The sequence below is a fragment of the Cherax quadricarinatus genome, chromosome 2, assembly GCF_038502225.1.
Source record: "Cherax quadricarinatus isolate ZL_2023a chromosome 2, ASM3850222v1, whole genome shotgun sequence".
Classification (NCBI taxonomy): Eukaryota; Metazoa; Arthropoda; class Malacostraca; order Decapoda; family Parastacidae; genus Cherax; species Cherax quadricarinatus.
This window is the reverse complement of record NC_091293.1, coordinates 756,022-783,052: the sequence shown is the minus strand read 5'-3', so window position 1 is coordinate 783,052 and position 27,031 is coordinate 756,022. Positions and strand designations below refer to the sequence as shown.

Below are 27,031 nucleotides of genomic sequence, written 5' to 3'. Positions count from 1 at the left end.
GAGTCTTGTTCTATTTTAAATTTGTATTTTTATATTACTAGTTTATACCTAGTTGTACTTTAGTTCATTCCAGCACAACACATAGACAACATCAACTTCATTATGTGTAGTAGTGACTATACTCTATATGACCAAAATACTCTAGCTATATACTTATCCAAGCTTCCCACCACTACAGATATCACTACTAGAACTCAACACATAACTCAGGATATAAATAACCATAATTTAAACCTAGAAGATGATTGATCACGTTGACCCTGATCTAAACCTCCATAATCTGACACCCAATCAAAACCTATTGGAAAGTAACTGCCTTTATTACACAGCATCACAAGCCAGCACTATCCTAAACAATGCTAAAAGCCTATCAGTACTTAACTACAACATCAGGTCCTTAAGCAAACACTATGATGACCTCCTGGCACTCCTTGAATCACTAAAGACACCCTTCTCCTGCATTATTCTTACTGAGACCTGGCTTAAGCAGGACACAATAGATATCTACCCTCTACCAGGATACACAGCAATTCACAACTGTAGACCAAACCAAGTTGGGGGTGGTATTGCAATCTATTACTCTAACCAATTATCTTGTATTAGCACCACTTGCTTTAGTGATGAATATGGGGAATACATTTTTGCTAATTTTACTGTAAAAAACCTTAAGACACCTATAACAATCGGTGCCATTTACCGGATACCTCACACAAACATCCCAAATTTCAGTGAGAAATTAAAGTCACTAATAACAAACAGACAAATGAATAAGCACCACCTTCTCTTAGCTGGAGACTTCAACATCAACCTTGGCTTACTAGATGATCAGCCTGTAACTGATTTCATCAACAATATGAACAACACACTTCTCATACCAACAATAACTAAACCAACCAGGCTCACTGAGACAAGTGCAACCATAATAGACCACATATGGACCAATATACTAGCCCCCCTTAAATCAGGGATAATCACAGATAGCACTACAGACCACTACCCTACCTTCCTCCTGACAAACATTAATAAACCACCACTTGAATACAACAAAGTCTCATTTAGACTCCATGATGAGGCCTCAATAAGGAAGTTCACAACTGACCTAGAGATTGTTGACTGGCCTACAGAATTCTCCAAGGCCAATGGTATTGATGACTGGACAGACATTTTTCTTAACAAATTACTTAGACTATACAACAAACATTGTCCTATAAAAACGAAACAGATCACAAACAAACGGCTTGGTTGCCCATGGCTAACCAGCACCATTCTGAAATCCATTGACAAGAAAAACCAATATGAAAAGCAATATAGACAGGGCTTAATACACAAAGATATTCTTAAACACTATTCATCAGTTTTCACCAAAGTAATAAAGAAAGCCAAACAACTATACTACTCCAGTAGATTCACAGACACTAGAGGAGATATAAAAAAGACCTGGAAAACACTCTCTCAGATTCTAGGGACCCACAAACTGAAAAAAACCAAGAATATTGTCCTAACTAAACCTAATGAAACACCACTACATCCCACTGACACAGCTAACAAGATAAACGACTTCTTCTCAACCATAGGATCTAATCTCGCCAATAAAATCCCACATACTAATGCCCATGCCGGGGACTACCTAGATGGGAATTTCCCAAATTCCTTCTATCTTGCACCAACCTTAGCCCTCGGAAGTCACCGAGATTATAGTCACTTAAAAACAACTCAGGGAATCTGTCTAATGTCCCACCATTACTGTACAAGCGAGCGGCCCATATCCTTTCGCATGCTATTTCATTACTTTTTAACAAGTCCCTAGAAACTAGCACCTTCCCGAAACTACTCAAGATGGCAAGGGTTACACCAATACATAAAGGTGGTGACCCTACAGACTTAAACAACTATAGGCCAATATCAAACTTACCATTGCTATCCAAAATCTTTGAGAAACTCGAGCACAGGAGACTGTATTCATTTATAACAGCACAAAACATACTCAACCCCTGCCAATTTGGATTTAGGAAAAATAAAAGCACTAATGATGCAATCATAAAAATGCTAGATCTGCTTTACACAGCATTGGAAAATAAGGAATATCCACTAGGAATTTTTATTGACCTAAGAAAAGCTTTTGACACAGTAGACCACGACATCCTACTCCACAAACTTGACCATTACGGTATAAGAGGCCATGCGCTTGCTTATTTCAAATCTTACCTTACTAATAGGTATCAGTATGTTACCATTAAAGACACAGCATCAACAACACGGCCACTTGATACTGGAGTTCCGCAGGGAAGTGTCCTTGGTCCCCTGCTCTTCCTCATATACATCAATGATCTTCCAAACGTATCCCAACACCTGAAACTCATTCTCTTTGCTGACGACACGACTTATGTCATCTCTCACCCTAATCTTGCCACCCTCAACACCATTGTTAACGAGGAGCTGATCAAAATATCGACTTGGATGACAGCCAATAAACTTATGCTTAACACTGACAAAACCTACTATATTATGTTTGGTAGCAGAGCAGGAGATGCACAAATTAACATTAAGATCGACAACACTCTAATTACCTGACATAATGAGGGCAAATTCCTAGGCCTATACCTTGACAACAACCTGAATTTCAGCACCCATATCCAACACATAACCAAAAAAGTATCCAAAACAGTTGGGATCCTCTCCAAGATACGATACTACGTGCCGCAAAATGCCCTTCTCACACTATACCACTCACTTATTTATCCATACCTCACCTATGCTATTTGTGCTTGGGGATCAACTGCAGCAACACACCTAAAGCCAATAATAACCCAACAAAAAGCTGCAGTAAGAATAATCACTAAATCCCATCCCTGGCAACACACCCCCCCACTCTTCATAGATCTAAACTTACTCCCTGTTCAGTACATCCACACTTACTACTGTGCAATCTACATCTACAGGACCTTAAACTCCAATATCAACCTTGACCTAAAACGCTTTCTTGATAGTTGTGACAGAACCCACAGGCATAACACCAGACACAAACATCTCTACGACATTCCCCATCTCCGACTAAACCTTTACAAAAATTCAATGTATGTCAAAGGCCCTAAAATCTGGAACACCCTACCTGAGAACTCTAGAACTGCAGACACATTCATCACCTTCAAAACTACCATTAGAAAACATCTTATCTCCCTGATAAACCCCATCAACTAACTACACGAATACCACCTGGTGGTTCACACTTACACTCACTCACCCATTTGACCATAAACAGAAATATTAATCTCAATCTTAAAATAATGAATTCTATGATACTCCAATACTGAAACTATGTACTGTGCCAAAACAAAAGCATTCACATTGCTAAACTCACAAACTAGTATTTAGTCACTTAGCCATAATACCAACTTACCTCATAATTTGTAATATTTTAAAATAAAGAATTAAACTAAGTCTGCCCGAAATGCCTAGCCATGCTAGGCGTTCTAGTGGTACACTCTGTAATCATTATTTAACTACATGTAAACCACACAACAACCAAATTCTGTAAATTCAACATTGTAATCTTTATAGAGAATAAACTTTGAATTTGAATTTGAATTTGAACTGTGTCTCAGAACAATGTTACATGGCATGTAACAGCTGCTCAGTTGTACACACAACTGCGTCTCGGAACAATGTTACATGGTATGTAACAGCTGCTCAGTTGTACACACAACTGCGTCTCGGAACAATGTTACATGGTATGTAACAGCTGCTAAGTTGTACACACAACTACATCTCAGAACAATGTTACATGGTATGTAACAGTTGCTCAGTTGTGCACACAACTGCTCCTCAGTAGTTGACAAACTGAACGGCAGGTGATTATAGTACATTAGTCTCTAATCTCTGTCCATTAGATTTTCATCTTGTGAATTACCTCCATAATATATCTTCTTTTTACCTTTAATATTTTGTCTGAGAAACTCAGAACCTGGTATTTCTGTAAGTTGCCTCATTTCTTCAGGACTCTAGATGCTCCATCATTCATCCTCTTATCTCATCAACACAAAATCTCAATCTCATTCGATGACTTCATTATTGTTTCACCTCAGTCTGTTAGGAAACTATTGAACGAGTACAGCGACACCTTCCCCCTTAGATAGTAAGTCTTGAAGTAGAGTTTTTCTTTACTAATGGTTTTAATGATGATGCTTTCAGTTTTCTTGAAACATTCTCCTTATGCCTTTTATTATTTTTTTTTTTTGCTAATTACGAAGTACTTATACCGTTTGTTTATTCAGTGCTTTTTTATTAATATTAAAGAATTATTTATTACACGCATTTTCAGAATGCTTCTCTCACTGCCAATTCGCTGTCAAATTACAAAACTTGACATAGAGAGGTTAGCAGAGGCACCACTGTGACCATGCTGGCAGGAGATTCATCTGTGAAAACTTGCATTTGTGGTCAGTGTGGCCTGTGCTAACCTCTCTATGGTGTTTAAATATACCTAGTTGGATGAATCCTTTTGTAACCAGTTCGCCCAGTGGCTTACTCGCTGGCCTGGAGTTTCATAACTCACTCGCCACGAGTTCAAACCCCGCCCGTGGTAAGGTTTGTTTACCTCAACCTTTTATGTCAAAGATGATGCTAGGTTTCAAGCCAGGCATGAGTTTTCTCTAAGTGATGTACAATGAAAGCTTACTTCATCTTAATTCATCACAAACACTGGTGAGTGAGAATGATGATGGTGCGAGACATGAGGGACAGCCGGGGTTAGGTACACTGTTTAATGATATCCTAGTTCAACTGTTTGGAGACTTTTTCAAGAATTCCAGGTGGTAAATCTCGGTGCTCAAGAGTCGGTTGAAAATATATTAACAAAGCTGCTATATGATAATACTGCTCATGTGCAGTTAGTTTATGAAACAAACTTGGTCAGTAAAAGTAACTCTTTTCATACAACCAGTTCTTATATTCTTATGAGAAAAAAGATATGATATAGAAAACAAACAGATATGAGAAATGTATTTTGATTAAACAAATATCGCAGAATGATGGTGGCACACAACACTCCTGTGTGATGGTGGCAATGCTCAAATGCTTCGTTAGTCCAATTTATCATTAGACAATTCCTTCCTTGGCCGTGGGTCCACTGTATTACAATTTAAAGTATTTAATGACTTGGAAGGTGTATAAATCTGTAGTGGAGGGGAGAAGGGGTAGGGTTCATCCTAGGAAAGGATGGAGGGAGGGGGTAAAAGAGGTTTTGTGTGCAAGGGGCTTGGACATACAACAGGCATGTGTAAAAGTGTTAGATATGAGTGAATGGAGAGGAATAGTTTTTGGTACCTGATGAGCTGTTGGAGAGTAAGCACAGTAATAGTTTGTGAAGGGACTCAGAGAAACTGGTTAGCTGGACTTGACTCCTGGAGATGGGAAGTACAGTGCCTGCACTTTAAAGGAGGGGTTTTGGATATTGGCTGTTTGGAGTGACATCTAAACTGCCATATCTGGACTCCTCTGCAAAGACAGTGATTATATGTGAATGATGGTGAAAGTGTTCTTTTTATAGGTCACCCCGCCTCGGTGGGTCACCCCGCCTCGGTGGGAGACGGCCAATGTGTTAAAAGAAATCTATATTAATGTACAGTGCCCCAGAGCGATTATTATTATGTTTATTTCATCTTCAAGACTAGTGAGACACTCTTAGTAATTTTAATGCGTACGTGCATGCCAGCATAGTAAATTTATTTAGGTACAGATACATATTTAAGTACAATTATCAGAGTATATATAAAATACACCTAGGTAATAGGTTGGTAGACAGCAACCACCCAGGGAGGTACTATCATCTTGTGGTAGAAGGCTGGTAGACAGTAACCACCCATGAAGGTACTACCATCTTGTGGTAGAAGGTTGGTAGACAGCAACCACCCAGGGAGGTACTATCATCTTGTGGTAGAAGGTTGATAGACAGCAACCACCCAGGGATGTACTACCATCTTGTGGTAGTAGGTTGGTAGACAGCAACCACCAAGGGAGGTATTACCGTCCTGCCAAGCAAGTGTAAAACGAAAGCCTGTAATTATTTTACATGAAGGTAGGATTGCTGGTGTCCTTTTTTCTGTCTCATAAACATACAAGATTTCAGGTATGTCTTGCTACTTCTACTTACACTTAGGTCACACTACACATACATGTACAAGCATATATATACACACACCCCTCTGGGTTTTCTGCTATTTTCTTTCTAGTTCTTGTTTATTTCCTCTTATCTCCATGGGGAAGTGGAACAGAATTCTTCCTCCGTAAGCCATGTGTGTCGTAAGAGGCGACTAAAATGCTGGGAGCAAGGGGCTAGTAACCCCTTCTCCTGTATATATTACTAAATGTAAAAAGAGAAACTTTCGTTTTTCCTTTTGTGCCACCCCGCCTCGGTGGGATATGGCCGGTTTGTTGAAAGAAAGAAAAGAAAGAAGGTAGGATTGTTGTTGTTTTTTTTTTTGTCTTATAAACATGCAAGATTTCAGGAACATTTTGTTACTTGTACTTCAACTTGGGTCACTCTACCCATGCTCTGTACAAGCATGTATATACACACCCTTTTGGATTTTCTTCTATTTTCTTACTAGTTCTTGTTGTTTATTTCCTCTTATCTCCATGGAGAAGTAGAACAGACTTCTTCCTCTATCAGCCATGCATGTCATAAGAGGCGAGTAAAATGCCAGAGGCAAAGGGCTAGTAACCCCATTTCTTGTATAGATTACTAAATTTAGAAAGAGAAACTTTTCTTTTTGGGCCACCCTGCCTCGGTGGGATATGGCCACCCTGCCTCGGTGGGATATGGCCAGTTTGTTGAAAAAAAATAACATACACAATAACTTAAACACTTGAAATTTTGAAAAGTTTCCAGATATAATTGAAAGATGCAGAGCTCGCGAAGGATGTAAATAAACAGAGTGGCATGCAGATGCCAAATTAGGGAATCAGGGAGTCGTATAAAGAAATTTTTGGTTGTAATTGAAAGATCCACATCAGAAAATTGCCATAAAATGAAACCCTCCTGTATATTGTATTAACCCATAAACAGTCCAAACGTATATATACGTTCTCTCATGCAATGCCCCAAATATTTTGAAAAATAAAACAGTCATTTTTTTTAATGAAAATAAAGAGCACATTTTTCCAAGTGTTATAGGATAAAAAAAAATTAGGGTGAGTACTTACAGAGATATGAGGCTGAGAAGTTGGCACTGGATGCTGACGTGACGGCAACATCAACATCAAGTCCTGCAGCTTGCAAAAGTGTTGCCGATATACCTTTTTTACTATTTTTTCATATTATTTTACATAATTTTTATGTTCTGATAATTACAATTTATAGAAGTTCTTGTCATTTCATAACCAATCTTTGTTCTGACACTAGTATTAGGTACTGAAATAAAAAAGGCACAATACCGTGACTGGAACGATACACAAATAACCCGCACATAAAAGAGAGAAGCTCACGACGACGTTTCGGTCCGACTTGGACCATTTACAGTCACACTAACCAGAAGTGGAGCAGGACGGCTATATATAGGCAGGAAGAGGTGGTGGTGGTGGTGGTAGTAGTAGTAGTAGTACAAGAATGGTATATAATACCGACAAGATGAAATTAAGACAAGATGAAATTATAGCCGTCCTGCTCCACTTCTGGTTAGTGTGACTTTGTAAATGGTCCAAGTCGGACCGAAATGTCGTCGTGAGCTTCTCTCTTTTATGTGTATTAGGTACTGAAATTTTACTCAAATTGTCACAAACACACTGACAGGTGGACATTTACACCTGCCTTGGCCATTTACTATTGTCTTGGAATATATACAAAGTATTTATATGTCCCAGCAATGTTTTGGATATGTAGAAGTATATGATAATAATGACGAGGAGGAGGAGGAGTAGGAAGAGGAGGAGGAGGAAGAGGAAGAGGGAGAAGAGGAGGAAGAGGGAGAAGAAGAGGAGGAAGAGGGAGAAGAAGAGGAGGAAGAGGGAGAAGAAGAGGAGGAAGAGGGAGAAGAAGAGGAGGAAGAGGGAGAAGAAGAGGAGGAAGAGGAAGAAGAAGAGGAGGAAGAGGGAGAAGAAGAGGAGGAAGAGGGAGGAGGAGGAAGAGGGAGAAGAGGAGGAGGGAAAAGAGGAGGAGGAGGGAAAAGAAGAGGAGGAGGAGAAGGAGGGAGAGGAGGAGGAGGAGGGAGAGGAGGAGGAGGAGGTAGAGAAGGAGGAGGGAGAGGAGGTGGAGGAGGAGGAGGAGGAGGAGGAGGAGGACGCGAAGAGAGGAGGAGAGAGAAGGAGGAGGAGGAGGAGGAGGAGGAGGAGGAGGAGGAGGAGGGAGAGGAGGAGGAGGAGGAGGGAGAGGAGGAGGAGGAGGAGGAGGGAAAGGAGGAGGAGGGAGAGGAGGAGGACGAGGGAGAGGAGGAGGAGGAGGATGAGGATGATGATGATATGTAATAATAATAGGTAATCATAGGTAGTAGGTTGGTAGACAGCAACCACCCAGGGAGGTACTACCGTCCTGCCAAGCGAGTGGAAAACGAAAGCCTGTACTTGTTTTATATGATGGTAGGATTGCTGGTACGTCTTGCTACTTCTACTTACACTTAGGTCACACTACACATACATGTACAAGCATATATATACATACATACCCCTCTGGGTTTTCTGCTATTTTCTTTCTAGTTCTTGTTCTTGTTTATTTCCTCTTATCTCCGTGGGGAAGTGGAACAGAATTCTTCCTCTGTAAGCCATGCGTGTTGTAAGAGGCGACTAAAATGCTGGGAGCAAGGGGCTAGTAACCCCTTCTCGTGTATAAATTACTAAATTTAAAAAGAGAAACTTTCGTTTTTCTTTTTGAGCCACCCCGCCTCAGTGGGATACGGCCGGTTTGTTGAAAGAAGAAGAATAATAGGTAATAATAAGTTCCCTTGAAGCATGAAAAGCAAAGTCCACCCCTGACAGTGACATAAGATTAGATAACATTTGATAAGAGCTGACGTTTGATGAGCATACGCGAGTGTGCAGTGATAAGAAAAGATTAGAGGTGACATTTGAAGAGCATCGCCCTGGCTTTGTTTTCGCTGGTACACAAACATGTCTGTCTGTCTACTTGTCTGTCTGTCAAGCTCCCTGTCTATCTGTCTATCCATCTAGCTCTTTGTCTCAGAGAGAGCCACAAGACTGCGCCATCACCTTTACTCACATCTTCAAGCAGAGTATAGCACTTTGTCTGGATTTTTTGGGTTATCCTAGGTAATTTACACTATGTACACATGTATTTGTGTACCTGTGAGACAGAGATAGACAGAGCCAGATAGACAGAGACAGATAGACATAGAGATAGAGACAGTGATTGAGACAGACAAAGATAGACACAGATAGAGAGATACAGAGGTAGACAGACCCTAAACTTGGGGTTAACATCACTTTCCTCTTAAAAGAGGAGTGCTAATATGACATTACATCAGTGAATCCTTGGTGTTTGTCGCACTGTTTGCTCCAGCTGGCGCTCAATTTAACTGGCGCTCCCACAAGGTACTAAGTGGTCCCAGAATTTTTTAATATAGTGTACACCAAGCATTAAGACCCATTCTATGCTGACCAGGCATCTCAGGGCAATCATGCCAAATTTGGAGGTAGGAAAATTAAAACGTATATCCAGCACGTAATGAAAGTAGTTTGTTAGATTATGTATTGGTGGATAAAAGGTTGATGGGTAGGCTCCAGGATGTACATGTTTATAGAGGGGCAACTGATATATCGGATCATTATTTAGTTGTAGCTACAGTTAGAGTAAGAGGTAGATGGGAAAAGATGAAAATGGCAACAACAAGCAAGAGGGAGGTGAAAGTGTATAAACCAAGGGAGGAGGAAGTTTGGGTGAGATATAAGCAACTATTGGCAGAAAGGTGGGCTGGTGCAAGTATGAGTAGTGGTGGGGAGGGGGGGATGGTTGAAGAGGGTTGGAATAGTTTTAAAAATGCAGTATTAGAATGTGGGGCAGAAGTTTGTGGTTATATGAGGGTGGGTGCAGGAGGAAAGACGAGTGATTGGTGGAATGATGAAGTAAAGAGTGTGATAAAAGAGAAAAAGTTAGCTTATGAGATGTTTTTACAAAGCAGAAGTGTTATAAGAAGAGTAGAGTATATGGAGAGTAAAAGAAAGGTGAAGAGAGTGGTGAGAGAGTGCCAAAGGAGAGTAGATGATAGAGTGGGAGAGGCACTGTCAAGAAATTTTAATGAAAATAAAAATTTTGGAGTTAAACAAGTTAAGAAAGCCTAGAGAACGAATGGATTTGTCAGTTAAAAACAGAGTAGGGGAGTTGGTAGATGGGGAGATGGAGGTTTTGGGTAGATGGCGAGAATATTTTGAGGAACTTTTAAATGTCAATGAAGAAAGGGAAGCGTTAATTTCATGCACTGGCCAGGGTGGTATACCATCTTTTAGGAGTGAAGAAGAACAGGATGTGAGTGTGGGAGAGGTGCATGAGGCATTACGTAGAATGAAAGGGGGTAAAGTAGCTGGGGTGTTATGCAGGATTCTACATGACACTGTAATGTATATACAGTAGAGAAGGGTGTCATAATAGTATGAATGTTATAGTTGTAAAGCATAATTTTATAATTCATAATGTGCTTTTGGGGGTACTGTAAAGTAGGTTAAACTATAATCATAAAGAAATCCTGCTAGGGATTTATTTTCCAACTGTGTTTGGGTACGTGGGGTAAGTGTGGCTTGGGGCAGTCACGTGGAGTCAGCATGGTGTGGAGGCTGGTGTCGGAGATGCTGTGTATTTAAGCTAAGTTTGCAGTTGTGTACTCCTTTTGTTTAGCTAACCCAAGCCATAGGCTCTTCTATGGCTTACCTGTATGCCCACCTGGGCTCTGACATGGTCAGGGTGCAGTGGGATGAGTGAAGAAATAAGAAATGGGGTTGGTATTGGAGTAGAGTCGGCCTGGTGCTGACTAGGGCGAGTGTTATGGTTAGTGGACTGCCAACCAGCTATTTCTTGTGAACCGTCATTTGGGCGTTTTAGGATAAAGGTGTTTCTAGAGTGTGTATATAGTGTTATGTTGAATAAATAGATATATTTTCCTAGCTAGGAATTTTGCCTAACCCTCTGTTAACCAACCCATTGAAGTAACAAATACTGGTTTAGCAATTTCTGTTTTGACTGGGATAGCCCTGGGTGGCCTGTTTATGTTTGAGATGTGTGTAACTTTTACCTTTGCCCTTAGACAAGGCTTAAGCCCCCAGTTATCCTACTTTTCTGCATAACAGGGGGGGTATAGTGTTGGAGTGGTTGGTATTTTTGTTTAATAAATGTATGAAAGAGGGGAAGGTACCTAGGGACTGGCAGAGAGCATGTATAGTCCCTTTATATAAAGGGAAGGGGGACAAAAGAGATTGTAAAAATTATAGAGGAATAAACTTACTGAGTATACTAGGAAAAGTGTACAGTAGGGTTATAATTGAAAGAATTAGAGGTAAGACAGAATGTAGGATTGTGGATGAGCAAGGAGGTTTCAGAGTGGGTAGGGGATGCGTAGATCAAGTGTTTACATTGAAGCATATATGTGAACAGTATTTAGATAAAGATAGGGAAGTTTTCATTGCATTTATGGATTTAGAAAAGGCATTTGATAGAGTGGATAGAGTAGCAATGTGGCAAATGTTGCAAGTATAAGGAATAGGTGGTAAGTTACTAAATGCTGTAAAGAGTTTTTATGAGGATAGTGAGTGTCAGGTTAGGGTGTGTAGAAGAGAGGGAGACTACTTCCCGGTAAAAGTAGGTCTTAGACAGGGATGTGTAATGTCACCATGGTTGTTTAATATATTTATAGATGGGGTTGTAAAAGAAGTAAATGCTAGGGTGTTCGGGAGAGGGGTGGGATTAAATTATGGGGAACAAAATGCAAAATGGGAATTGACACAGTTGCTTTTTGCTGATGATACTGTGCTTATGGGAGATTCTAAAGAAAAATTGCAAAGGTTAGTGGATGAGTTTGGGAGTGTGTGTAAAGGTAGAAAGTTGAAAGTGAACATAGAAAAGAGTAAGGTGATGAGGGTATCAAATGATTTAGATAAAGAAAAATTGGATATCAAATTGGGGAGGAGGAGTATGGAAGAAGTGAATGTTTTCAGATACAGTGGTCCCTCATTTATCATCGTTAATCCGTTCATGGAAGTGCGTCGATTATCGAAAAAGACGATTTTCGAATCAATTTTCCCAATAGGAAATAATGTATATACAATTAATCCGTTCCTGACACCCAGAAGTATTAAAACAAAAAAATTTTTTTACCTGAAATATAGATGTAGTACATAAACAATACAATGGGACATGATGAATGAAACATTAACAGCATAACACTTACCTTTATTGGCGATTCTTCTTAGAGTATGGAAGACTGGAGGAGGAGAGACATTGGATTAGTTACTGTTTGGGAGGGGAATCCCCTTCCATCAACACCTCAGGTACCAAGTGCTTTTCTGGGGTTACTTCTCTTCTGTTTCTTAATGCCACTAGGACCAGCTTCAGAGTCACTGGAGTCCTGTCTCACAAAAAAAGTGTCCAGAAAGCTCTGTTTCTGGCATGTCTTTCAGCTTGTACAGTGACAGAGTCTTGGACCTTTCAAACTTCCCTAAAATGGTCCAAGACTCTGTCACTGTACAAGTTGCTGATATGGCTTGCAACATCCTTCTCAGGGTGATGTTTCTCCATAAATCTTTCCATCCTACCCCACATTTCAAAAATCTCCTTAATTTCTGAAGAAGGCACCTTCTTCCATCTCTCATCCTCCTCTTCCTCTGCAGCAAGATTCTGAGCTGCGATCTGTTCCTGTTCCTGCTGAAGCTCTTGCAGCTCCTCAGCTGGCCAGTTCGGCCACACGTATGCCACTTTCATATTGTTCAATGACGTTTTTCTTAAATTCAATCATATTTCTCACTTTCTTTACCAAAGGCTTGGCACTAGGAGCTTTCTTTGGAGCCATGGTAGCTTATTTAGCACTTGCATACACTAAAATGAATGGAATATTATGAAATATTTCATATGAACAAGTGAGGGGACCGTCGTTCACTGGTAAACAATGGCACACTGGCTGGAAAGGGAGGCCGAGGCAGCTCAGAGCGTGAGTACGCGTCCCGGATGAAGGACGATTAGCAAGCAAACCGACCATTTGCGAGCCAATGTTTGGATGAGAATAACGTGACGATTTCCGAAAAGGACGACTATCAAGCCGGACGATTAAGGGACCACTGTACTTGGGAGTTGACGTGTCGGCGGATAGATTTATAAAGGATGATGTTAATCATAGAATTGATTAGGGAAAAAAGGTGAGTGGTGCGTTGAGGTATATGTGGAGACAAAAAGCATTATCTATGGAGGCAAAGAAGGGAATGTATGAAAGTATAGTAGTACCAACACTCTTATATGGGTGTGAAGCTTGGGTTGTGAATGCAGCAGCGAGGAGGCGGTTGGAGGCAGTGGAGATGTCCTGTCTAAGGGAAATGTGTGGTGTAAATATTATGCAGAAAATTTGGAGTGTGGAAATTAGGAGAAGGTGTGAAGTTAATAAAAGTATTAGTCAGAGGGCTGAAGAGGGGTTGTTGAGGGTGGTTTGGTCATTTAGAGAGAATGGATCAAAGTAGAATGACATGGAGAGCGTATAAATCTGTAGGGGAAGGAAGGCGAGGTGGGGGTCGTCCTCGAAAAGGTTGGAAGGAAGGGGTAAGGGAGGTTTTTGTGGGCGAGGGGCTTGGACTTCCAGCAGGCATGCATGAGCATGTTCGATAGGAGTGAATGGAGATGAATGGTATTTGGGACCTGACGATCTGCTGGAGTGTGAGCAGGGTAATATTTAGTGAAGAGATTCAGGGAAACCGGTTATTTTTATATAGCCGGACTTGAGTCATGGAAATGGGAAGTACAATGCCTGCACTTTAAAGGAAGGGTTTGGGATATTGGCAGTTTGGAGGGGTATGTTGTGTATCTTTATATGTGTATGCTTCTAGACTGTTGTATTCTGAGCACCTCTGCAAAAACACTGATAATGTGCGAGTGTGGTGAAAGTGTTGAATGATGATGAAAGTATTTTCTTTTTGGGGATTTTCTTTCTTTTTTGGGTCACCCTGCCTCGGTGGGAGACGGCCGACTTGTTGAAAAAAAAAAAAAAAAAAAATTCAGGGAAACCGGTTATTTTTATATAGCCGGACTTGAGTCATGGAAATGGGAAGTACAATGCCTGCACTCTAAAGGAAGGGTTCGGGATATTAGCAGTTTACCTGGAGAGAGTTCCGGGGGTCAACGCCCCCGCAGCCTGGTCTGTGACCAGGCCCAGGAGGGATATGTTGTGTATCTTTATATGTATATGCTTCTAAACTGTTGTGTTCTGAGCACCTCTGCAAAAACAGTGATTATGTGTGAGTGAGGTGAAAGTGTTGAATGATGATGAAAATATTTTCTTTTTGGGGATTTTCTTTCTTTTTGGGTCACCCTGCCTCGGTGGAAGACGGCCGACTTGTTAAAAAAAAAAAAAAAAAATTATGTTTGGGGCGCTACATGTAAGAATGTATATATACGTTTGGACTGTTTAGGGGTTAAGAAAACTGTCATAATTTTATAAAAATAAACATGTATCTTGAAATCTTTCCTAGATAGTAGGTTGGTCAATAGCAACCACCCAGGGAGGTACTACCATCCTGCAAAGTGAATGTAAAACAAAAGCCTATAATTGTTTTACATGATGGTAGGATTCCTAGTGTCCTTTTTCTGTCTTACAAATATGAAGATTTCAGGTATGTCTTACTACTTCAACTTACACTTAGGTCACACTACACATGCATGTACATACATATATATACAAACCCCTCTGGGTTTTCTTCTATTGTCTTACTAGTTCTTATTCTTGTTTATTTCTTCTTATCTTCATGGGGAAGTGGAATAGAATTCTTCCTCCATAAGCCATGTGTGTCATAAGAGACAACTAAAATGCTGGGAGCAAGGGGCTAGTAACCCCATCTCCTGTATACATTACTAAAGTTAAAAAGAGAAACTTTTGTTTTTCTTTTTGGGCCACCCCACCTCGGTGGAATACGGTAGAATACTCGTTTTGGAAACCACTGGATTTTAATGTCTTTGGCCAGTAAAAAGTCTGATTGACTCCAGGAGTGATAATGGAGTTCTTGAAGGAGTAGTTTGAATAACTCTAAATAGTAGCTGCTCAGAGATGGTGACACTATCTTGAGTTGCATCACTGTCGCCATCATAAAGTTGTGAGATAACATTGTGTGCTGCTTCTTGATATATGGCTGTTATCTGAAACATACGTTAATGTTCATTATTCTAAGAAAGAAAATTCTGTCTTTTATTGATTGTACAAAAAGATGCAATAACTTGTGGGTTATTCAAAGTAGAAGTCACAATAACATGGTTTAAAAAATCATAACTAATGTAAATACTGTAGGATTAAATCCATCCTGGTCTACTAGAATACATTTGGGTCCATCCTAGTTCATTAGAATATATTTGGGTCCATCCTGGTCCCAAACAAATTCTAAGCAACTGTCGCCAATTTATGGGTTACTGCAACATGGAAGCTTAATACTGAGAGCAGATCCTTGTATGAACTTGTGAATTATTTCATTTGTTTTAAATACATACAAGCATGCTATGTATACCCAGGCAATAACTGTAGGTTGGTAGACAGCAACTGCCCAGGCATGTACAAACCACACATACATGTACAAGCATATATATACACACCCCTTTGGGTTTCTTCTATTTTCTTACTAGTTCTTGTTCTTGTTTATTTCCTCTTATCTCCATTGGAAAGTGGAACAGAATTCTTCCTCCATAACCATGCATGTCGTAAGAGGTGACTAGGATGCAAGGGGCTAGTAACCTTTTCTCCTGTAAATATTACTAAATTTAAAAAGATAAACTGATTTTCTTTTTGGGCCACCCTGTCTCAGTGGGATACACAGCCAGTTTATTAAAAAAAAAAATTACGAAATGTAAAAGGAGAAACTTTTATTTTCCCTTTTGGGTCACCCCACCTCGGTGGGATATGGCTGGTGTGTTGAAAGAAGAAAGACCTTAAGTTTGGTTAGAAAAAATAAAAACACAATACCATAACTAGAGCAATACAATGCACAAATAATATGCACAAAGAAGAATGAAACTTATGATAATGTTTTGGTTCAATTTGCACCATTAACTAGTCACACACAAGTGCGAAGGGAAGGGAGCCAGAATATATATGACAGGGGGGCAGGGCCGGGAATAGCATAACAAGAGGGAATAGTATTATGTGGTGGTCGTGGGAGCAGTGGTGGCAGTAGCAGTACAAGTAGTAGTGGTGGGTATTCAGTAACTAGGAACTGATTGTTAAGAACCAATATAAAATAAGGAGGGGAGACTGGTCATTCCATAACAGAATTTACCTCTGGGAATGTTCAGTGAAAATTAATAAGAACAAAAATATTGTATTAATTACCTCAGCTCCTGAATATCCAAGTGTTGCTTCACTCAGCTTCTCCACATCCACTTGGCCCTGTAGTGGTACATCTTCCAGCAGACCCTTCCATATCTCACATCGAGAGTTAAAATCTGGCAAGTCAATATGTATTACATGTTCCAGACAACCAGGTTGCAGGACAGCCTGAAGAAAAATAAAATATTTTGTAATATTAAGTAAACCATGGAAGAGGTGGGATTTGAACCCATGGCAAGCGAGTCGTAAAACTCCAGGCCAGTGAGTAAACCACTCGGCCAGCTGGCTACAATGAGGTTCATCTAACTAGGTGTATTTCTATACACCATCAGTTTCGTGGTCTATTTGCAATTGTGTCATTACAATTTAATAAGTTATCTTGTAATATCATTATTGATAAAAATTAGACACATGTGCAACATCTGGATATCTTTATCAATAAAGATACCCAGATGTTACACATGTCTAATTTTCGTCTTGTTAGTATTGTTTACCATTCATGTACAATACCATTATTATAGGTATGGTTAAACATACAGGGGTCATACAGAGCTCAAGGAATAAGAGGCTAAAGCTCCCGCTTCACACACACGGAGGGCCCGGGTTCGATTCCCGGCGGGTGGAAACATTCGACACGTTTCCTTACACCTGTTGTCCTGTTCACTTAGCAGCAAATAGGTACCTGGGTGTTAGTCGACTGGTGTGGGTCGCATCCTGGGGGACAAGATTAAGGACCCCAATGGAAATAAGTTAGACAGTCCTCGATGACTCGCTGACTTTCTTGGGTTATCCTGGGTGGCTAACCCTCCAGGGTTAAAAATCCGAACGAAATCTTATCTTATCTTATCTTAATAAGGTTTGATCCAGAGAGTAGGAAGGAAGAGTATTCCTCGAGTTAAGAATCTTTGACAAACACCAAGGCTCACTCTAAAAGGGAAGTGCTCGACATAGAAAACTTTTCCATTATATATGGAAAACCAACACATTTTCCTGGAGTAATGAAGAGTCGACAAACCATACCACGGGAGGGATTTGAACCCGCGGGTTCAAATCCCGCCCGTGGTATGGTTTGTTTGCAATCGTGTCATTACGATTTCGTGAGTCAAGAATCAATAATATCCATCATCTCTGTTAGGTTCAAGTTTGAAAATTTCATTATCATTATGATCAAACTTTATGAAAGTGAAACAATAGTGTCATGCGTGTTGCAAGAAGTGACTAAAATGCCAGAAGCCAGGGGCTACTAACCCCTTCTCCTGTATAAGGTACTACTAAATTTAAAAAGAAAAACTTATTATTTTCTTTTTAGGTCACCCTAACTCAGTGGGATATGGCCAGTGTGTTGAAAAAAAAATCAAGAGTGACCAAATATCACTGACCAAACTTGCCTTTAAATCCAGCCCATCATGACCTACTAATGTAAAACTGAGCTTTCTGTTTTTTTTAACTTAACCCTCTGTTTTCCATCAAGGTAAAGTGACCCAGTAAAGATAACACATTCACCATCATTCACTTGATAGCTGTTGTACTAGATTTTCACCAACATCACAGTTAAAATGACCCTCTCAAGCACATTACCAAACATCTTTCAGTGTACAGGCACTGTGCTTAACACCTCCAAAACCACAACATTCCATAGGCCTCCAGGAGCATGACAAAGTTGATGTATTAGCTCAACAACCATTAAATAACAAAAATGTTGAGTAAAATTTTTTGTCAAACAGTTTACAAAAATACTGTCAGAAAGAAACTAGCAAAAGAGATGGAAGTAGAACAGTACTGATAAGAATTAGCAGATCCATTATCCACCATAATGATATGTGTCAAGTTAAACATAACTAGGGAGAAAGTGACAAGATCAATAATTGTAAGATGCTGTTACTACTAGACACTGGCTTGGCTATTAGTATCTGTGGCAGTATGGTTTGTATGGCGATGTCAGTGACAAAATGCAAAGTGTGTGGACAGAGACAGGGCCATACAATGAAGCATTTTGTCTTAGAGTGAACAAACATCCAATATTTCAGAGACACCTTCATGCACACCTTACAAGATACGGCAAAACACTTCATTGTTAATGATAAGATATCTGAAATCTTCAGGTTGTAACCACATTTTGCATCAACTAGATGAACAAACTGTCTTTATAGAAACTGCAACTCAGTTATGACCAATGTTTTTGTGGTAATAAGACAAAATCTTTTGAGATTCTATTCCTTACTATACTGTGTACAAGAGCTAGATGCAGTAATTATAAAATATAAAGACTAATATTTCTTTCTAGTGATGTAACAATGGTCAGTGGGATCTGACAAAGACCCATTGTTACCTCTGTAATGGTGTTTGTTGCACTGATGCTCACAGGATGAGCTGTGGGTAGTGCACCATAAAGTATCCACCCAAGCAATACAACTACTAACCATCAGCAAGCTACTGCATCACTACAACAAGGTCCTAGATGCACTAGAAGACAAAAAGAATGCAGATGTAATATATACAGACTTTGCAAAAGCTTTTGACAAGTGTGACCATGGCATAATGGCGCACAAAATGTGTGCTAAAGGAATAACAGGAAAAGTTGGTAGATGGATCTACAATTTCCTCACAAATAGAACACAAAGAGTAGTAGTCAACAGAGTAAAGTCTGAGGCAGCTACGGTGAAAAGCTCTGTTCCACAAGGCATAGTACTCGCTCCCATCTTGTTTCTCATCCTCATATCTGACAGACAAGGATGTCAGCCACAGCACCGTGTCTTCCTTTGCAGATGACACCCAAATCTGCATGACAGTGTCTTCCATTGCAGAAACTGCAAGGCTCCAGGCGGACATCAACCAAATCTTTCAGTGGGCTGCAGAAAACATATGAAGTTCAACGATGAGAAATTTCAATTACTCCGATATGGTAAACATGAGGAAATTAAAACTTCATCAGAGTACAAAACAAATTCCTTCCACAAAATAGAGTGAAAAACCAATGTCAAAGACCTGGGAGTGATCATGTCGGAGGATCTCACCTTCAAGGACCATAACATTGTATCAATCGCATCTGCTAGAAAAATGACATGATGGATAATGAGAATCTTCAAAACTAGGGATGCCAAGCCCATGATGACACTACTTCAGGTCACTTGTTCTGTGTAGGCTGGAATATTGCTTCACACTAACAGCACCTTTCAAGGCAGGTGAAATTGCTGACCTAGAAAATGTACAGAGAACCTTCACGGCGCGCATAACGGAGATAAAACACCTCAATTACTGGGAGCGCTTGAAGTTCCTGAACCTGTACTCCCTGGAACACAGGCGGGAGAGATACATGATTATATACACCTGGAAAATCCTAGAGGGACTAGTACCGAACTTGCACACGAAAATCACTCACAATGAAAGCAAAAGATTCAGCAAACGATGTAACATCCCCCTTATGAAAAGCAAGGGTGTCACTAGCATGTTAAGAGACAATACAATAAGTGTCAGGGGCCCGAGACTGTTCAACTGCCTCCCAGCATACATAGACCCCTGGCTGTCTTCAAGCAGGCACTGGACAAGTACCTAAAGTCGGTAACTGACCAGCCGAGCTGTGGCTCATACGTTGGATTGTGTGCAGCCAGCAGTAACAGCCTGGTTGATCAGGCTCTGATCCACCAGGAAGCCTGGTCACAGACCGGGCCATGGGGGCGTTGACCCCTGGAACTCTCTCCAGGTAAACTTCAGAAGTGTGCTGACGTCACAATCACCTCTCTGACTGCAACATCTTCACCCCTCCTGTAGAGTTAACAGCAGAGGTATACATGAGAGTCAGTTACACTGTGCATAATTTAAATGCCATAAGCGTGATGGAGCAACGTATTCACAAGTACCTCGAGTTACAGGAGAGTTACAAGATGCAAGAAGATACACCTCCAAAACCAAAATATCCCCACCCAATCTTCTTCAGAGTGCAAGAACAATACTTCTCACCTCTAGTCACACTATCCTCACCCATTCTTCAGAACACATGTACTGCACTTCCCACCTCTGGAATCACAATACCCCCACCCATTCTTCAGAACACATGTACTGCACTTCCCACCTCTGGAATCACAATACCCCCACCCATTCTTCAGAACACATGTACTGCACTTCCCACCTCTGGAATCACAATACCCCCACCCATTCTTCAGAACACATGTACTGCACTTCCCACCTCTGGAATCACAATACCCCCACCCATTCTTCAGAACACATGTACTGCACTTCCCACTTCTGGACTCACAACCCCCCTCCCCCATCCTTCAGAGAGCAGTTAGTACTGTATTTTCCAGAATTCAAGTCCACCCTAATAATTCTCTGGCAATGACTCCACAAAAACAAAAAACACAGCCATGCTGAATACACACTCCACTACAGGTCCTCCATCACAAATCCGGCATCATTGGGACCTGTAGTGTGCCGGATTACTAAGTTTGCCGAATTACAGAGTGGTTAAGTTAGAATACACTTAATAAAATTAACCAACTTGTCTTACACAGTTCACTGAACATCAGCAAAAATCGAACATTTCCGCTACTTTGAGCTCAATTTCAATGTACTTTTCGTCATGAAAGCAATCAAAATCATGTCTATTTCTGTAATACAGTGGACCCCCGCATAACGATATTAATCCGTTCCTGAGAGCTCATTGTTATGCGAAATTATCGTTATGCGAATGAATTTTCCCCATAAGAAATAATGGAAATCAAATTAATCCAGGCAAGACACCCCAAAGTATGAATGTTATGCAGGGTTCTGCATGACATCGTAATGTACATATAGTGGAGAAGTGTGCCATAATAGTATGAATGTTATAATTGTAGAGAATAATTTTATAATTCATAATGTGCATTTGAGGGCACTGTAAAGTACTCTAACTGTAATTATAAAGAAATCTTGCTAGGGATTTATTTTCCAAGGGTGTTTGGGTATGCGGGGTAAGCGTGGCTTGGGGCAGTCACGTGGAGTCAGCATGGTGTGGAGGCTGGCGTCAGAGATGCTGTGTTTAAGCTAAGTTTGTAGTTGTGTACTCCTTTTGTTTAACCAACTCAAGCCATAGGCTCTTCTATGGCTTACCTGTATGTTCACCTAGGCTCTGACATGGTCAGGGTGCTGTGGGATGAGTGAGGAAATAAGAAATGGGGTTTGTAGTGGAGTAGTGACGGCCTGGCGCTGACTAGGCCTAGTGGTTATGGTGGCTGGACCTCCAGCCAGCTGTTTCTTGTGTACCCTCATTTGGGCGTTTAGGATTAAGGTGTGTCTAGAGTGTGTATATAATGTTATGTTGAATAAATAGATATATTTTCCTAACTGGAATTTTTGCCTAACCCTCTGTTAACCAACCCACTGAAGCAACACATACTGGTTTAGCGCTTTCTGTTTTGACTGGGATAGCCCTGGGTGGCCTGTTTATGCTTGAGATGTGTGTAACTTTTACCTTGGCCCTTAGACAAGGCTCAAGCCCCCAGCTATCCCACATTTCTGCATAACATGGGGGCCTGTATATGGGAGAATTATCAAATTTTAGGTGGTAATTCAAGTTTGCAACCTGGGAAGTCAATAATCATTCTTTACTGGGTTGGTCAGAGGAAGCATTCACCATAACACTCACACTAAAATGATAATTTAACTTTGTGTACGATACTGTTGGTTTTAGGGTGTTATTATTAAGTAATACTCTGTGAATAATTTACCTTTGTGTGCAATATTGCTGGTTTTAGTGTGTTCTTATTAATTAATACTCTGTGAATAATCTACCTTTCTGTGCCATCTTGTTGATTTTTAGGGTGTTATTAATACCTGATATTTTGTGCATAATTTCCCTTGCAGGTACAATCTTGCTGATTTTTGGGGAGGTTATGCTTACCTAATTTTCTGGGAATAATTTTCCTTTGCAGGTGCAGTAGCTCCATTTTTTCTGCCAGGATTTTCTTGTTGTGTGCCATCCTGTTTAATTTTAGGGAATCACATGACAATCACTCCTTGTGAATATACTACTTCAGTATATGTACTTTGCTGTGTGCTTTATTATTTTATATCAGTAAGGAGGGGTGTTAATGTTGCAGTTTAAAAACTGTAGTGTAAAGCACCCTTCTGGCAAGACAGTGATGGAGTGAATGATGGTGAAAGTTTTTCTTTTTCGGGCCACCCTGCCTTGGTGGGAATTGGCCAGTGTGATAATAATAATAAAAATCAGTAAGTTCTGTGGCTGATAGCAAGATTTGGTGCTATCATTTCCCAAAATGGCTGACACTAGTGAAAATTCTGGGGATGTCATGCATTTGGAAGGTGACATTGAATCAAATCCCCATGATAGGGACCTGGATAAGGAAGTAGTAATTTTACAAATGAAATTAGCCCTAGTTGCGGAAGAAAAGGAACGGTTAAGGATTGAGCGCACAAAGATCCAGGAACAGAGAGCCTTAGAGGAGCTTAGGGCTCAAGAAAGAGCTAAAGAGAGGCAGCTTGCTTCTCACCCAGACACAGACACAAGGGTAGATGTTTTTCATTTGGATAAAGCCATAAAATTTGTGCCCAAATTCCTAGAGAAAGATCCAGACCAGTTTTTTCTGTTATTTGAAAGTATGTCCAAATCCCAAATTTGGCCGGAAAAGGAATGGGCGACATTAGCAAGAACCCAATTAGTTGGTAAAGGGTTACAGGCTATTAGTTCTTTAGAAGGATCTGCCTTTTCTGATTATCATAAGCTGAAAGAGGTAGTTTTACTGGCTTATCAAATGTTGCCGGAAAGGTACAGGCAGAAATTCTCAGGACTAAAGTTTCAGTCAGGGCAGTCTTTGGTGGAATATGGTAAGGAGAAGATATCACTTCTAAATAGGTGGTGTCGCTCAAAGGGGGTGGTAGGCAATTATGAGGGTGTAATTACCTTAATTTTGTTAGAGGATCTTTTGAGAAATGTTCCTCCTGACCTTAAGGCATATCTTGAGGAGAAGGATCTTGATGATTTTAATAATGCTTTAGAGCTGGGTAACAGATTTTTAGCTAACCAAAAATTTGGTAGTAATTACCACCCCCCACATACTAATAATGATAAGTTTTCTCTGCCCACCAATAGGAATAAGAAATTTCATAAGTTTAAGCCACCCATTTATCAGCCTAATAATCACCAGAGTTTTAATAAGCCTAATTTTCCAGTACCTACCCGAGAAGGTCTTAAGTCGGTTGTCACAGGTCCAGGACTACCGGGGACAGGTAGAAAGAGTCCAGTTCCCCAAGATCAAAGGATCCAGCCTATGTCAAGTGTGCAGGGGGCTTTTAACCCTTTCAGGGTCCAAGGCCCAAATCTGGAGTCACGCACCAGTGTCCAAGAATTTAAAAAAAAAAAATTTGTTATTTTTTCTTATGAAATCGTAGAGAATCTTTTTGTGAAGGTAATGAAACAAAAAGTACGAAATTTGGTGGAAAATTGGCGAAATTATGGTCTCACGAATTTTGATGTGTCAGCGATATTTACGAATCGGCGATTTTGCCGACTTTGACTCCCATTTTAGGCCAATTACATTATTCCAATCAACCAAATTCTTAGCTATTTCACTAGTATTACTTCTGTTCTATCGATTAAGCACAAGAAATCGCCAAGTCAACTGTTTCAACTACAAAATAAAGTGATCGGAAATTGTTAATTTGGCTAATTTAACACAAAGTTCAAAATATTCCAATTTCAAAATAGGGTCCAGAATAAACAATGTAGGTATTCCTGGCACTAAACTAACATTTCCTCTGTTCATTAGTTATGTTTTGAGGCTTTACAAATAAATTCCATTTTGATTTTTTATTCACATAATGAATTTTTATTCACACCAAAAAATAGAAGATTTACTGTTATGCAATACTGTAATAATTGTATAAATATCATCACCATATTTGTGAATGTATATTAGACCCACCAGCTGACGTGTATTAGACGTGTGAGGTCGTTTGTTTACTCTTGAATATCGGCAAAAATTTAACATTTCCGCTACTTTGAGCTCAGTTTCAAGCCATTTCCAGTGCTAAAACCAATCAAAATCATCTCTATTTCTGTAATATGTCTTCCATTCTATCAAATGAGACCAAGAAATCGCAAATACAACTATAAAAAACATACGAAAAAACACTGCAAAGTTGCTGTTTTAATCGAAAAATCATGATTTCAGTTTTTTTCTCTCATTATACACAGTGTACTGCAGGATCTGTTTTATGTGGTGCACACATACCACATAGATGTATTCTCTCATATCTAGGCCCAAATGTACCACTCACAGTTTATCAGAGTGAGCTGAGCTCATGGCGTAGATCTACGGTTTGGACACTCACCGTAAAGCCGTAGATCTACGGGACAGACCCTGAAAGGGTTAAACCTTATCACTGTACATATTGCAATAAACAGGGCCACCTGCAGCCATATTGTCGAAAGATGCTTAGGGACCAGGCTGCAGCAGATGCTTCTCCAGTAAGTACACCGGTTACACATGATGTTGCTTGCATTGCAGTCTTGCCCCAAGGTATCCAAAGAAGACCAGCTGTCTTAGACCTTCGGATGAAGGTCTATTCAAGTAAGTCTACTGTGGCCTTACACCAAAATGAAGGTAGGGTCATGGGTGTTATGTCTTTGAGGGACACTTGTAGCACATACACCTTGCTTTGCAGGGGTGTATTGCCATTGTCGGATGACACCTACACCGGATTGGACATTTTTCTTAAAGGGATAACTGGAGTCCCTGTCAGGACTCCAGTGCACAGGTTATGGGTAGAGTCTGCGTACCAGTCTGGGTACCTACCTGTAGGTATTGCAGAAGATGTACCTTTTGCAGGAGTTGACCTACTAGGCAACAACGTTGTGGGACTCCTCAAAAGTGAGGAATGTTTGGTTTTGCAGGATCCTGCTTTACAAGGTGGTAATGACCTAATTGGAGCAATGGTGCCTGAAAATTTTTCAGTGTGTTCTAGGACTAAACAGGGAAACAAGGCAGGAGCTGTGCCTCCCTGTGACCCTTCTGCACACTGTGGTGATGGTTTGGGCCTGGGGAGCCTGTTCATTGAGTCTGACCTGCAGGAGACTCGGAGCACTGCTGAACCGGCTCAACCGGAACTCGGTTGCAGAAGTGGTCTTGGTGCTGATGTGGGAAAAGAATCCCCTGACTCTGCAGCAGCTGAGTGAGGCCCAGGAAGGTTGTGACCTGAATGCTATTCATTTATCAGCTGTTGCAAAGGATGTGGTTCCCAAATTTACCAAGTGTTTATTTTGCAGAGTTGATCAAATGAGCAAGACTCTTTTTAAGAGGACCTGTGCTTACGTGGCAGCGGCAGAACTATTAAAGTGTCTTTGTCAGTATTTTTTACAGATTCTGAAGGAACGGCATTTCAGTGTTAAGACGGGAGAGCTAAATAATCGGTGTTTATTAATAAATTCCTTTCCTAACAGGTTACCAGAGTCTATACCCTTTCTGAATAATTTTGTGTGTGTGGTTTTGAGATTTCTGGTGAAACATTTTTGTCTCTTAGGCTTTGCACAAATCACCCAGAAGTCATATTTTATGAAATGTCATGTAGTTTTGAGAGGCCTACTTGAGGTTAAATTTACCAATGTATATCATCCTAGGAGTCAAAGAAAAGCACCATGGTTTTCCCAGTCTCTCAGGGCAATGCATGCTTGTTTTACCCAGTACCAGAAGGACTGGGATGAGGGAATTCTCCTCCTTTTCATTACCGTGTGGGGAAGCACTCTGGAATCATTAAGTCATGGGCTACGTGAGGATGGTGATGTTTCCCCAGCGGTGTTTTTTCTCAGTTTCAGAAAATGCTTGGCTAAGATGAGGTCGATGGCACTAGTGCACCAGTCTGCCAGTCTGCCCAGGATGACGTGGGACCATGAGGTGGTGCTACACATTCTGGAAGCTGGAGAGATGGGATTGGCATTGGAGCCGGGTCCTGGGAAGGCTATGATGGAACTGTGTGGGGGCTTCAAAATGATGGTGGATAAGGTCCCTGAGAAAGATAATGTAAGCAGGAAAACTGTAAGAGATTGTGGAAGACTTAGATCTTCTGAAAGACTGGTTGTAGTGTTGGCTCAGCCATGGTGCACCTTAGTGAAAGAGTTTTGGGATGCTGAAAAATGGAGCCATGTTAACCCCCATGAGGTAAAGGTTTTTGAAATTTGTGCAATGTCAGCAGGCCTGGCATGATGTAAGCTGGGGTGAAATAGGTTCCTTGAAGGAAGTGAAGTGTTTATTTCTAGAGACTGTGTTTGTATCCAGGGAGAGTCGGTGGACATTGTCTTTTACTGGTCTCACACTAGGTGATACCTTGAAAGCGTGCACTGACTGCCGCCAGGTACATTTAAGAAATAAGGTTTTGTCTCCTCTTTATGAACTACATGCAAAGTGTGTGAATGAACCATGGGGGGGGGGGGTCATCTGATTCCCATGACCATGTGTGCCAAGGACACACCCATATTTGTAACTTTAATATCTCTGTACATGAACCTTTTGTATGCCATTAACCCTCAAGATCTTTTATGTATA

The 27,031-nt window shown here is 40.5% G+C and overlaps 1 protein-coding gene across 3 annotated transcripts in view; it reads right to left on the bottom strand.

Annotated features, from left to right (window-relative positions):
* Window positions 1–8,329: 8,329 nt before the first annotated feature.
* Window positions 8,330–27,031, bottom strand: part of LOC128703497 (ATPase family gene 2 protein homolog A) — a 197,434-nt gene continuing 178,732 nt past the window's right edge. For all 3 annotated transcript variants that reach the window (XM_070087022.1, XM_070087027.1, XM_070087035.1), the window contains 2 exons: window positions 16,503–16,667; window positions 8,330–15,322 (listed from right to left, as the gene is read on the bottom strand). In XM_070087022.1, coding sequence (XP_069943123.1) covers window positions 15,134–15,322; window positions 16,503–16,667 — 354 coding nt within the window. In that variant the 3' untranslated portion in view covers window positions 8,330–15,133. The remainder of the gene's footprint in view (window positions 15,323–16,502; window positions 16,668–27,031) is intronic.